Here is a 15303-nt window from a genome sequence, read left to right as displayed (position 1 = left end):
CCACTGACAATAAGCTTGCCATTAGATATTACAGAAAAGATATAATGCAATAGAATAGGTGTCAGTAAGTTACGTTAAACCAAATATCACCTATATCTACTTGGGTTGTCAATTTCGTCCAGCAACAAGGCCATATATGTCCTGCTTCACTGTGTTGAATTTTCATCACAATTCTTTGGAAGAATTAGAATTATTTGGAATGTTTTCATTCACGTAAATAGAGAAAAAGTACTTCATAATTGGTAGGTTGAATGAGCAACTGAGCTTGTTCGTGGCTGTATCCTAATAGGAGGTTAAAGTAAAGGGCCCGTAAGGAGATCACGGCACTTCGCAAGATTTTAGTACTTCCGGTCACAAACGTTTCATACCTTGTCGAATAGCATCATGGTTGTCAGCTGACAGTAAGGAACCGATAGTCTTTGCAGCGAAGAACTGGTTCTTGAATATACGCTTGTCCCTGGATATCTAGTACCGGAAATAAGCTTTGCCCCCGTCTCGCATAACGCAAGTTGGCGCGCTAAAAGGGAGTCGGAAAACAGCTTAGTATCGGAAGTAGCGCCACGCGAGCGTTACAGGCCCTATTGTAAAATTATTGTTTTCCTGGGAGAGTATATTAGGTCACGCTTTTCAAAGTTTACTTGAACCTTACGCGTCTTCGCATCGTGCTATTCATATTATCTTGTCAAACTCGCCAATGCATGAAGAGATTGTGTAAATCCAGATTCGGTCCATGCAGGTAGCACAGTCCCAATGGTATCTTGAACCTTCAGTTGCTGGCAATCTATAGCCTGTTTATAAATGCTATTCTAAAAAGTTGTGAATAGACAATATAAGGGTGTCACAACTATTTGTTTTGTATACATGTTGTGCCATGATAAAATACGAGGTAAGAGGCACATCAGATTAAGATTTGCATTAGTTTGACTACCATAGATTGTGTTAGATGGATGTTTGTCCCAACTGCCCATCATGTCATTTGAAATGAAAAGACATTCTTATTACTATCGCGTGAGTCCGCCTCTTTACCCAATACCTGAGTCAACGAGGAATACACCTAATCAAACGTATGTTTCAGCTTCGTTCATTCCGTTACATTCTGGCAAGTTCTTGGCTCAAGGATGAAGTCACAGTGATCCCACCCCACGCCGATATGCGTCCTCAGACTGCCAACAAACTAAATGTTCTTTCATTTATCTGTGTCTTTGGCGAACAATAGGGATGATCAACAGTCTTTTGGAAGATGTGTTACGTCATAATTGTGCCTCTAAAGGAAATCTCCAAGTTGGTTTAGGCCTGATCTTCCATATGTTCAATAACTCCATCTCCAAGTAAATTGACTGAGAGTCCTTCTCTACTGCCGCGTTTGAGAATGTTGACTGAGAGTCATTCTATTCTGCCGCGTTTGAGAATATTGCATCAGAGGAACCCGAGGGACATGCCAGCGTCATTGAAAAAAGGAATCGATTTTCAGTGTAGCTTCTTTATTGGCAAAAAGATCAACGTCGTCTATATAATTTAAGCGAGGAAGTTAGTTATCTATGCTGAGTAGGTCCAGGCTGATAACATTCCTCGTGGCTGAGGAGAAACCTATGAGGTTTAGTGGCAGACAGAAATTTAAAGGACTGAATGAATCGCTTTGAAATATTCCTAGAAATGGTTCCTCGCGTCAGCACCAGCCCCTCAATTTGTGTTGGCGAACCATTCATTAAAGACCTGCGGGAAATACTTAATCGTTCAGGGCGGTAAATGCATTCTCGTGACTTTTAACCATTTGTTAGGTACGGAATCACAAGCTTTCTTTATTACGTCCAACACACCAAGAGTTAGTGCCGTTGGGAGTCCAGCGCGGCGTCGATTATCAACCTTACGCGTTTAGTTACTACGTTTTCAGACCCAAGGTCCTGATAGTTTGAGACAACTGAAACGACAGGGCAATAGCATTTTGATTTAGACATGCGTATGTAACCGTTCACCACAAGACAATCTTCGTATGGTCAAGACTGTTACTTTCCTTGTGTTGAAGGGTGTTTGATAAACTCTGTTTGAGCGTTTGTTTCCCTCAAAACAATATAATACCTCTTTTGAGCCAACCCTTACACGGTCTCCTCAAGGCCAGGTTCTTCATGATTGTCATATGTTGTGTTTTGGAACTCGACTCTTCGGAAAAGGTTTTGTTCCATAACTAACATGCTCTAATTGACAGACATTGAGTATGTTCTTGTAGTGTCACCTCAAAAACAAGAAATCCCCAATCTCTGTGTACAGTATAATTTGTTTAACATAAACTATACACGATAAATTACGTTTATTCTCATGTGAAACAAATGGAATTTTTGAATTAGTTAATATCAGTGTTTGAAAATATAAACTGATTTGTGTTACAATGAAAGCACAACCCTCAATATAAGTACTGAAATGTTATCCATCATGAAGTATTTGTTTGCCGAGTTAAACAGGCCAGAGTTGCTGCCCTTTGATTATGACGTAATTACTCTCGGGAAATGTGCAAAAACGGAATCCAAATAACGCAAAAAATAAATTAGTTACTTCTAATATATCTATTATTAGGCTATACACCTCCTTGACAAACATTTTATAAAGATGTAGTGCAAGAAAAAAGTTGTTTTTTCCTCTAAACGTGCCCTTTAACTTGCAGATATTTGGTGAAATAGAGAGACTATGATTATAACGAATTACAAAGGACATCTAGTTTAGTTCGCTTTAGCTCTAGTTCGTTATAAGCATTTGGACAGAAATATGCAGTAATTGCCAGGGACCCAAAAACAGTTCGTTATGAGCGTGGTCGTTATAGACAGTAGATTTAGAACTTTGTTCCATTTTGTTGTTTCTCATCATTGAAGACATCGGCGGCTGGGTTGTTAATTCCGGTTTTGGTTTCGTTATTCTCTAGATGAGATGATCCATACTCAGGTATGTGACCCGATCCACTCAGGGGTAACTTCTCCTTGCTAGAACTGATGTCTTCATCGTCAGGCGCTGGTGTCACAATTTCCTCTTTCTTTTCGGATGCCAGCCCCTAAAAAACAAAAGACACAGAGGCACAATTCAAACTATATAAATTAATTTGTTGCATCCGTTCGAAAAAAAGTGATTGGAACATTTTGCAAATGTCTACTTCTAACAAAACTGAGTTGAATTCCTTCTTAAATTAAAAAAAACAGCTCCAGCACCATCCGAAGTCAACACGTCAACAAGTCAACACTAGACCAACATTGAACTGCACCTTTGACAAAGCAGCCACTACCCGAGTCCACTGTGGTTACGAATTGAACTATACAATTAAAAGTGTGTGTGTGTGTGTGTGTGTGTGTGAGTGAGTGAGTGAGTGTGTGAGAGAGTGAGTGTGTGAGAGTGTGAGAGTGAGTGAGTGAGTGAGTGAGTGTGTGTGTGTGTGTGTGTGTGTGTGTGAGTGTGTGTGTGTGTGTGTGTGTGTGTGTGTGTGTGTGTGTGTGTGTGTGTGTGTGTGTGTGTGTGTGTGTGTGTGTGTGTGTGTGTGTGTGTGTGTGTTACCTGCTTATAAAATGAACCTGAGTGTAAGTAAACCGTCACCATAGATTTAGGAACAATGGTGTCACACCCAAAAAAAATAATAATAATAATAATAATACACCCTTTTCACAACACGACCTTAACCGGTCAATCTGTGCCCCAAATTCATGTACACCCTTTTCACAATACGACCTCAACCTGTCAATCTGTGCCACAAATTTGGGTGCACCCTATTCACAACACGACCTCAACTGGTCAGCCTGTGCCACAAAGTGAGTAACACCGGACTTACAAGACTACCTCAGCCGCAGCTGTAGACAACTTTGGGCCAAGATACCTCTCTGTATGACAAAACAGGGCTGCTTAGATCTCAGTGCAGTATGCCAGCACAAGACCAATGCACATTACCCTGCAGAAATATGCGAGACAGCCAAGCTCTCTAGTACCTCTGGGTCTCTGAACTCCTGGTTACAGCGGAGACACCGGCTGACGGGGTCGGGAAGGCAGCAGATGAGTCGGTCGAAGAAAGGTACCAGATACTTTGTGTCTACATCACCAATGCTATTCATTCCTGGAAGTATATGAAGAGAGGGAATGGTTTTCAGTGAAATCGGCAGTTACTGAACTATATGACGGTAGATTTAAAATTCATAGCAAGATTAAAAATAATTTACCTGAAGGAAAAGTTAAGCAAGTTTATTACCCATATGGTGAAACATAACCAGTGTCATATATATCATATGTTTGCATGGTTAGAGCGTCCGCCCGGAGAGCGGAAGATCGCGGGTTCAATCCCCGACCGCGTCATACCAAAAGACGTTAAAATATGGTACTTGTTGGTCCCTGCCTGGCGCTCGGCATTAATGGGTACAAAAAGGACTGGTCGGCTCGGAGTCAGTATACTGTGTCTGAGTGGGGTATTCATGCTTCACTGTGGCATGGTATCTCAGTGAGCTAGGACTATAAAACCAGCTTAAGTCTGGGCTAGCACAAGCAGCCGCACATACACATACACACGCATGCACGTCGTCATATGAGCGAAATATTCTCAAGCACAACGTTAAACCCAATTTCACCTCACCTCACATGTTTGCATGTGCACATGTCACTTTTGCCTAGCAACCATTGTTTCTGTATTTCGTTATCTGTGACGTCATTACACAATTGAACGTGACGTCAGTGAACAGGACAGTCACACTTACTTACCGTGTTTTGCCGCACATATGTACATGAATAAAATTGATAATAAAGAAGTTAATTTACACTCACATATTTCACACTCGTTTCGTATGACACACTTGTTCGTGGAATAATGTCTATGTAATTGTATGTGAAAAGCATCTGTGAAAGTAATTTCAAATGACAAAGAATATTATAGAGTCAGTAAGAGCTCCAGGATATGTGTAAGTTGAAAGGAGCATGCAGATTTACTTTACGCTGATGACTGAGATTGTAATCTCTAACACCCAACCCATGTCCCAATTCCCTGCCTTTTATTCTCAATCAAGACCAATAAGAAGGCCTTCACCTAAAACCGACAGAAAATTATCAAATAACATTTATCAACGTAGCAGTGTTCCTTCATTACCTTCTAGGTTTGAAATACACAATTCCATTTTAGTCTAGACCGCGAACTGTGTGTACCCCTCTGATAAGTGTTAATTGGCACGGCTCCAACGGCCGAAAGCTATGAAATACACAATGCCATTTTAGAAAGTGGTCAAATATAGCATATGTTATATTTGGGATTACACTTTATTAGTAAAGTACAGATTCTAGTACTTTTTTGTGTGTTGAGTCCATTCCGGGATTCGAACCCACACCCTCAGAGTCAGGGTAGGTTTCTAGGTTTCTCGCAAGATTTACACTGAAGTTGAAAATCTGCGCTGAAGTGGTGTACCCTTATTTGTTTCCCTCAGTATATACATTTGTTTTTTTACCATATTACCTTTCCATAAACATTCTAGTACCTCCTACCGTTATACCTGTAAGAGAGTGCAAAATACATACCCTATGGCGTACTTTCAGTGGGATATACCTGGGGTGCCGTGGTTTTCCGCAGAGAGCCAGGTTAAGCGTTGAAATGAAGCACACGTAAATAGAATTGGATGACGTGAGTGGACGTATTTTATCTTATTAGATATCTACAATTGGAGCTGAGTTTAGAAACGAGGAATTCCATGTATGCACATGGTAACTGACCTGTTATAGCACTCACTATCAGTCCAACAACGATCACTGTGGCTGCACCGATAGACGGGTACCATAGATACGACACCGTGTACAGGGCGGACACACCAGTGCTGAAACACGAGCACAGATGAAGTGGAAACGTCACTGTGTTCAAGACATAGATATAAGTAATGGATCATGATAAAGTAGAGATGAAGTGGAGAATTCACTGTGTACAAGGCTAAGATACAGGTACTGGATCATGACAGAGCAGAGATGAATAGGAGAAGTCATTGTGTAAAGGACTTAGATACTAGTACTGGATCATGACAGAGCAGAGATAAAGAGAAGTCGCTGTGTACAAGGCTTAGATACAACTACTGGATCATGATAGAGCAGAGATGAAGTGGAGAAGTCACCGTGTACAAGGCTTAGATATAAGTGAGGTGAGGTGAAATTGGGTTTTGCGTCGTGCTTGAGAATATTTCGCTCATATGACGACGTGCATGCGTGTGTGTGTGTATGTGCGGCTGCTTGTACTAGCCCAGACTTAAGCTGGTTTTATAGTGCTAGCCCACTGAGATACCATGCCGCAGTGAAGCATGAATACCCCACTCAGACACAGTATACTGACTCCGAGCCGACCAGTCCTTGTTGTACCCATTAATGCCGAGCGCCAGGCAGGGACCAACAAGTACCATATTTTAACGTCTTTTGGCATGACGCGGTCGGGGATTGAACCCGCGACCTTCCGCTCTCGGGCGGACGCTCTAACCACTACACCGCGGAGGCGGTCTTCAGTGAAGGTAAGTTAAGCGGTAAGTTGTGGCCTAGAGCAGCTGTTAGAATGCGTTCGAACCAGCACCCTTGGTCATACGTTTCCTTATCGTGAAACGTCTCGACCTGCATAGATGTTTCCTTCTTTATCAAGGACGATCTAAATTTGCTCTCTCGTCAGCTATGGATAAGGTTGGAAAGAAGTGACGTTAAATCTCACTAACATAGTACGCATTAAACATATGCCATTTCAGTTTTAGTTTCAGTTTGGGCAAAGGTGTGCTCACAATAACCCTACTAAATCACTCACTACTCGACACCCGCGTCAGCTGTCATCGTGGAGGACATTGTTGTTGTCATGGAGACGGTCGTGTTGGGGACGCTGCAGTTGTATGTAGGAAACTCGAGGTTACTTGGGGCTCCCACAATAGTGTAGGCTCCTATGCTGATCCATAAGGGGAACGCCAGCCCAAGGATACCACCGACCACTGCACCCTGTGGAAGACAATACAACACAGACAAGAACACCGCCGGCCACTGCTCCTTGTGGAGGACAATATAGGATAAACAACAATTCCACCGACCACTGCACCCTGTGGAAGACAATGTAGCATGCATAGCATACACACGAATAACGTCGACCACTGCACCCTGTGGAAGACAATATAACACAGACAAGAATAGCACCGACCACTGCACCCTGTGGAAGACAATATAGCATACATAGCATACACAAGAATATCGTAGACCACTGCACCCTGTGGAAGACAACACAGCATAAACAAGAACACCGCCGACCACTTCACCCTGTGGAGGACAATATAGCATAAACAAGAATTCCATTTAACACAGCATCCTGTAGAAGACAATATAGCATAAATATGAATGCCACTGACTACTGCTCCCTCTGGAAGACAATAACTTTAACTTAACGGCTAAATCATGCTTCTTAGGGGGGAATAGATTACAAACTATACCGATATGTGATAAATTAATCAAGGAAGAAACATAGTGTGTAGAGAGCAATGGAAAAGCACTTGAAAGTAGACACGGAATAAGGTGACACGGGATAGTGATGCTACAGCAACTGTCTAAATGTGTAATGAGGCTGCCATGTATTCGCTGTTTTCATACTGTAATAGCATGCTCACTATACTCCGTCAACCTAACTTTTTGAACACCGTATTTTGCAAGTTACGTTTAAATAACAGAATGTATCAAACTTTAATTGGCTCAGCTAATAATGATATCTGACGACCTATTTGGGTGTTGAATGTCAAACATTTATGTCAACTATTAAAGATTTTACTTAAGAAACTATCATATAAAGTTTCTGACAACTTTTTCACAAGGGAGTACTGGTAACAATGTTGCAATGTGTGTCAACATGTTATGTGTATGCATGCACGAGCATTTCATGTGACGTCACAGCTTATGTTCGGGTGTCGGCAAGATGCTCCGTAAAGATGCACGGGACACAGTTCAAAGTGTACATGCGTTTTTCAAGAAAGAAGCCAAGAGACTAAAACACTTAATTTCTCTGAATTGCTATACGAAACGTAACTTCATGCCACAAGTTTTCAATCAGCGCTTCATCGCATTGTATCCCTTGACAATGATGAATTCAGGGTCTGACACTGAAACCCCGAGTGGATCGGGGAGCGTTCCAAAACATCCTAAGAAAGGAAAACTGGATGATTTTGATAGACGAATAGTGTCTTCCAGAAAATTGGAGAAGATACTTTAAGATGACCATGATATCTATGTCTACAAGTACACAATATACAAGTTATTGTTTAAATATGGATGCCGCTTCAAGAGACACTCTGCTGACACTCTGTGAGAGGGGCGATATCATAATAATGAGAGCTCGGTATCAGGGGAGGATACGTCAGATGAATGAAGAAGGATATGAAATCGTGTGGCTTGATGAGATAAGGGTAAATGCTAACCGTACACCGTGCTTACCAATGGCAGCACCCAGATGCAGAGAAGAACAGAAGGATGCCTCGTGGAAAAGGAGAGAGACTCATAATTCTTCATGTTGGCTCTCACTTTGGGTTTCCTCCTGGATGTGATGTTGTTTTCAGGGCCAAATCGAAGGGTGGACGGGACTACCACAGTGAAATGAACTCTGCAGTTTTCACTGAATATGTGACTGAACATTTGATTCCAGCACTGGTTGACCATTCTGTGATAATGTGGATAATGCACCTTATCACGGCTGCGTTGACCCTCAGGATAAGTGTCCAACCTCAGCTTTTAGAAAGGGAGATATGGTTGCTTGGCTTGACAAACATGGCATCGAACAGCCATCAAAATCAACAAAATAGAGCTGTGCAAGATTATTCTTACTACAAAGCAACCACCTATTTATCACATTGACAATCTGCTTAAACAACATGGTCATGAAGTTGTACGTCTCCCACCCTATCACTGTGACTTAAATCCGATAGAACTGGTATGGGGCCACTTAAAAAGCAAGTTGCACCGAAGAACAAATCATTTAAGTTTACCGATGTACCACATGGGTACAATGTGTGAAGCCCATTTCTGGTGTCCCCCGCCGTGATATTGCTGGAATATTGCTCAAAGCGGCGTAGACCAAACTCACTCACTCACTAACCGATGTAAAACGTATTGTTACTGACGACATGTGTAAGGTTCCAACAGATTTGTGTAAAAAACTGTGTAGATCACGTTTTGCAAGTAGAAGAACAATATTGGCAAAAGGATGGTTTACAAACCAAAACGGTCACACCACTGATCATAGATTTGAACTCAGAATCTGACTCTGACATTGAAGTCTGTGCTTCTGGCACATCGGAATCTGACTATGAACATAAATATGTCCTCTTAACATGGCAAGTCTTTACTTTCTCGCCTTTGTAATATTATGATGTTTGATAATCACATTGATAATCATATTCATTACTTGCCTTTACCTTTTAATACAAATGAATAATTTTAAAAATCTGTCTAAAATAAAAAAAATAGTTTGGTGATACAGTCCCTTCACAACATGTCCTTATACAATCACGACGTTTCCCAACCTGCAGGTGCTACATACATTGCGAAATTGTTGATAACCTTTCCAGTACTTGCCAGTACGCCCTTGTGAAAATGTTGTTGTCAGGAAAGTTGTATGATAGTTTCTTAAGTAAAATCTTTAATAGGTGATATAATGTTTTGATACACAGCACCCAAATTGGTCGTCAGATATCATTGTTAGCTGAGCCAATTAAAGTTTAATACATTTGTTACTTAAACGTAACTTGAAAAAAAACGTGTTCCAAAAGTTAGGTTGACGGACTATAAATAGCTAGTTTCAACATGTCAGCTATGTCTGATTATCAACTTACAATCCAGTTGGCCCATGGGAAGAAGGCACCGAGAGCAAACATTCCGAGCAGAGGCCCCGCGGCAGCCCCACTGAAGCTCATCGACGCCTTAAGGAAAACATAAAACATATGTCTCATTCCCTGACTCGTTCAACAAACCGTTGAAAGATCCACAAGCCTTACATTCTTGGCAATATCAGCATTTTTAACGAATTGTCAAATGGCAATGCCTAATCAATACGTTTACTCTAAGTTGTTAATATTAGACGCGGTTGAACAGAATGGTTAATCTCACCTGTAATACTGTTCCTCCTAAATTCATTACCATGAAAGATATCCCAACACTAGCTCCACCGTAAAACAACACTGGAAGACAAATTATTATTTAATTGTTGTTAGATAAACGAGTTTTTACATACATACATACATACAAACATTTGTCCTACCTGAGCGCTCCACTAGACTGATTAGTTCCTGCCTGAGTGCTCCACTAGACTGATTAGTTCCTACCTGAGTGCTCCACTAGACTGGACTGTTCCTACCTGAGCGCTCCACTAGACTGATTAGTTCCTGCCTGAGTGCTTCACTAGAATGGACTGTTCCTACCTGAGCGCTCCACTAGACTGCTTGCTTCACTAGAATGGACTGTTCCTACCTGAGTGCTCCACTAGACTGATTAGTTCCTACCTGAGTGCTTCACTAGAATGGACTGTTCCTACCTGAGTGCTCCACTAGACTGATTAGTTCCTGCCTGAGTGCTCCACTAGACTGATTAGTTCCTGCCTGAGTGCTTCACTAGACTGATTAGTTCCTGAATGGACTGTTCCTACCTGAGTGCTCCACTAGACTGATTAATTCCTACTCCACTACACTGAGTTCCTGCCTGAGTGCTCCACTAGACTGGACCTGAGTGCTCCTAGAATGGACCCTGAGTGCTCCACTAGAATGGACTGTTCCTACCTGAGTGCTCCACTAGACTGATGAGTTCCTACCTGAGTGCTCCACTAGACTGATTAGCTCCTACCTGTGTGCTCCACTAGACTGATTAGTTCCTACCTGAGCCCTCCACTAGACTGATTAGTTCCTACCTGGGCGCTCCACTAGACTGATTAGTACCTACCATTTGTATAGCGCCGATATCCAGCTCAGCTGCTCAAAGGCGCTTTGTTTTTCCCTCGATCACTGGATGTCAATCTCAACGGCACACCGTATTGTCAATCTCAACTCCCTGGGGATCATACAACTCTTGCAGCCACTAGGCAGACAGATCAACAGGAGCAATGGCCCATGGTGTCGGGAACGATTGCAGGCAGCAATAACCACCCTGTCCTTTTTAGTCTCTTTCTCATTAGAATACGACTAGAATTCATACCAATTGTCTGAGACGACCGACTGGATCAGGTGGACTGGTATTCATTGCATTTGATTGTGCTCCGAAAAATTGAATCCATGCTCGCAATATCAACCACTGGAATATCTGGTCCCGATGCAAATACTTGCAGTTACAAATATACCAAAACAAACCAAGGTACACTGTCGATCAGCAATCTGGTTGGTATAAACATCTCACTAAGGTTCCTCATTGTGATCTTGGATATGGAATGATACAAGTTGTATGCTTCTCTCGAGGGTAATACGGTGTTACGCGTTAAGTGTGCGTTAGTAGTAGGCTGCACCTCAGTGGAGATCTGCACTTTATTGGATATATCTATTGACTGACAGAATCTACAACAGTGAAAATATGCAAGAATATGTGTGAATATGCGGTGGTCAAGGCAAAGTAATTTTTGCGAATATTGAATGTGTAGTTTTCGATTGACAAACATTGAAATCTGTGTTACCCCAACTATTGTTTCATGCTAAGCTTGTGTACACCATTGTTAATCAATCAGTTACTCCAGCAGCTGCTTGATTGTCAGCCAGGTGCCCTGGATACAGAACAATGAGTGTTGATGTAACACTGGCCTGGAGTGCAATCATGTTGGTCTATTCACTCAGTGATTTGGAGAAAGTGGATACCAATCATCACAGAATACCTCTGTCAACCCTGGAATTATTGAGGTCATTCAACATATGTGATGTGGAAAAAACTGGAAGAGGGTGCCGTGGTGGACTCAGAACTAAGTCACAATTAAATGCTTCAAAAGTAATTTATGTCAAAGCCTCAACAACGTTTAAAACAAAACAAACTAGATTTAGTGTCTTAATTGCTAGGTCGGTGAAAACTCAAACGGCTACAATGGACAAAGCAGAATCCATGATGGACCTTATTCTGGACAAGAAACTTGATGTACTTATAATCACAGAGACGTATACGTGGTTGTGGGAAAGGGATACTGATAACTTTGTTATCTCCAAGATGACACCCACAGGATACAGATGTACCCATGCATGCAGAACCAAGCGGAGAGGTGGAGGTGCAGCCACAATCTATTGTGACTCATTTAAGGGCTCACTAATGAAACCGCAACATACCTACAACTCCTCTCAAATGCGGTCTATAAAGTTACAGTCTGACGACCAAACTATGATTATCTCTGGTGTATACAGACCCCCAGGAAGAATCTCACTCTCTGAAGACAAACAAGAAAGCGGATGCTTCATTTCTGACTTCAGCTCTCTCCTAGAATCATTCAATATGACAGCAGGGAAGCTTCTTATCATTGGAGATTTTAACATTCATATATGGAGGACAGAAGACAGCGCGACACAGCCAGATTCTTGGAACTCCTTGAAGCCTATGATTTAGTTCAGCATGTTGGTAAACCAACCCATGTCAAAAATCACACCTAGGATCTTGTAATCACGAGAAACAATGAACTGGATATCAGAAATACGCGCATGGATCATTCTGTTGTGCCTGATCACTATGCAATCATAGCCACTGCCAGTTTCAGTGTACCCAAGAGACCATGACGACAAATATCATTCCGAAAATGGAAAAACATCGATTTGACAGAGTTCAAATCTGATCTTCTTAAAACTGTTGTTGAAAACCTCCATTGTTCAGAACCTGACGATTGCTATGAACATTACGTAAAGAATATTCGTGATATTGTTGAAAGGCATGCGCCAGTATCCAGCCGTGCGGTAACCATTCACACCAGGGAAGCATGGTATAGTGAACAAATTAGAACAGCCAAGCGATTTCGTCGAAAGCCTGAGAGGCAGATGCGATCCGCTGGCTTGAACATTCACAACCAGATGCATTCCTCGGCATGTAATGAAATCTATAGCTCTAGTTGAAACTACTTCGACAACATTATCGAGAATGATCAAGGTAAAAAAGACGTCTATCGGATTTCAAATCGACTCTTATTCAAGTCAACATCTCAGACACTTCGAAGTGAATACTCAGATGAGAACCTGGCAACTTCTTTCTCTGAATTCTTCTCAAACAAGATCAGCACTATACGTGAGAATCTTGAACTATCGGCAGCATCAGTCTCCAAAAACGACTACATCACTGATAATGTCGAAGCACGAGAAGAGATGTCGAACTTTCAAGCTGCCTCTGACAATGAGTTAGACATTCATGCAGAGTCCCAAAAAATCATGCTCACTGGATCCTATGCCATGGTTCATTAAGGAGTGTGTTGATTAAGCTGTTCCCATGATTACATACATGGTCAATGAATCACTCCGACAGTCAACTGTTCCGAGTGCAATCAAGTTTGCTCTGATCACACCGATGATTAAGAAGCCTCACCTTGACTCCGATGTTTTCAAAAGTTATAGACCCGTCTCAAATTTATCTTCTGTTTCAAAGGTCCTTGAGAGGATTATCGCAGCCAGGATCACTGAACATATTATGAGAAACAGGTATGCAGAGGATTTACAGTCGGCATATCAATGTCGCCACAGTACAGAGACGGCACTTGTCCGTGTACAAAACGACATACTGCAATCAGTAGACTCGGGTGGGGCCGCCATCCTAATACTACTCAACCTCTCCGTAGCATTCAATACCATTGACCAGTGCACTCTCATGAATACTCTTCAACATAGATTCGGCGTCAAAGACAATGCCTTCGATTGACTCCTATCCTATCTGTCTGGAAGATTCCAGTCAGTGAAGATCAAGGATAGTATTTCCAGCCAGGTTCCTCTAACGTATGGCGTCCCTCAAGGCTCTGTGCTGGGACCCATTCTTTTTACCAATTACACAACCCCTCTTGGAGTCATTGCAAGGATACATCATCTGTCATTCAAGTTTTACGCTGATGACACTCAGCTTTATCTAGCATTTAAACCATCACAGTGCTTATCAGTCCAGAATGCTTTCAATCGCATGATGCTATGTGTGGACAATATCAAGGTGTGGATGAACAAAAACTTTCTCATGTTGAACAGTGAGAAGACTGACCTTCTCGCTGTCTGTTCCAAATCTGTCAGAAGCAAGTTAGCCCTTCCAGACCTCATGATTGGAGAGTGTGTTATTCCTCCAAGTGACAGAGCACGCAACCTCGACTTTATTTTTGACTCATCTCTAAGTGCAGAATCTCATATTTCAAAAGTCTGTAAAACGGCACTCTATAACATCAGAAATATCAGTCAAATAAGAAGATTATTGAATGTAAAGACTGCTGCCACTCTAGTCCAGTCCTGTGTGCTGTCGCACTTGAATTACTGCAATGCATTGCTGTACGGTATCCCGAAACACCTTATCAACAAGCTTCAGCGATGTCAAAATGCAGCCGCGGGCTCGTGACCAAGACATGAAAGCATCAGCATATAGTCCAGTCTTAAAGAACTTACACAGGCTCAAGGTTGCAGAGATAATCAAGTACAAGATTCTGGAACTAGTGTTCAAGGCGACGCAAGCACTGGCACCACCCTATCTACAAGATCTCATTAATGAGTATTATAGCTAAAATACATGGAATTATCATGAAACGGCCCTCCCATTATCAGAAATTTGCGGGCCGCTGCAAATGATATTGGACCGCTCAACCTTAACGACGGGCCACTATCAGTTCTGTTGTCAAGTGACGTCATAGAGGGTGCGTGAGCTTACGGTTCATTCGACATTAATTGGCTTTCGACAGGCAGATATTCTGGGCCAAACAAGTCAAAGCAACCCGAATTCCCGCTTTAAATAGCGGTAATATTGACTTTCTTGTTGGTGCTAACCTTAACAATTGCACTATTAAGGCTGTTGATGGACCAAAACCGAACACTGACATAGTTTGACATGTTGCAGGCTATGGTCTTGTCAAAGGCCAAGGTCGAATATCGTCACTTTCTGTTGTGACGTCACTTGAATTGTTCGATGACGTAACTGCATTCGGGCAGTCAACCCCGTCAGAAGTTGGTTTGGGTAAACTTACAGTCAAATTCCTTCATTGTTTCTTTTTCTTTTCAACACAAATTCCATGTATTTTAGCAATAATAACGGTAATGCTATTTTTTAGGGCATTATCATTTGCAGAAGCCCTCGGTCTTTTTCAACCCCGTCAGAAGTTTATTTGGGTAGTATAATGGAAGACCTCGAGCTTCTTCA

At 41.9% G+C, this 15303-nt stretch overlaps 1 protein-coding gene across 1 annotated transcript in view; it reads right to left on the bottom strand.

Annotated features, from left to right (window-relative positions):
• Positions 1-2290: 2290 nt before the first annotated feature.
• LOC124289187 (sodium-coupled monocarboxylate transporter 1-like) overlaps positions 2291-15303 on the bottom strand; it is a 57602-nt gene continuing 44589 nt past the window's right edge. The window contains exons 11-17 of the mRNA XM_046725787.1: positions 10096-10166; positions 9822-9908; positions 6770-6954; positions 5713-5813; positions 3957-4081; positions 2774-3037; positions 2291-2715 (exon numbers count right to left, since the gene is read on the bottom strand). Of these exons, the coding sequence (XP_046581743.1) occupies positions 2822-3037; positions 3957-4081; positions 5713-5813; positions 6770-6954; positions 9822-9908; positions 10096-10166 (785 nt within the window). The 3' untranslated portion in view covers positions 2291-2715; positions 2774-2821. The remainder of the gene's footprint in view (positions 2716-2773; positions 3038-3956; positions 4082-5712; positions 5814-6769; positions 6955-9821; positions 9909-10095; positions 10167-15303) is intronic.

This window comes from Haliotis rubra, unplaced genomic scaffold, assembly GCF_003918875.1.
Source record: "Haliotis rubra isolate DU_JTF1 unplaced genomic scaffold, ASM391887v1 Scf435, whole genome shotgun sequence".
Classification (NCBI taxonomy): domain Eukaryota; kingdom Metazoa; phylum Mollusca; class Gastropoda; order Lepetellida; family Haliotidae; genus Haliotis; species Haliotis rubra.
Note: the sequence above shows the minus strand (reverse complement) of the source record. Positions and strands in the feature narration are given on the sequence as shown.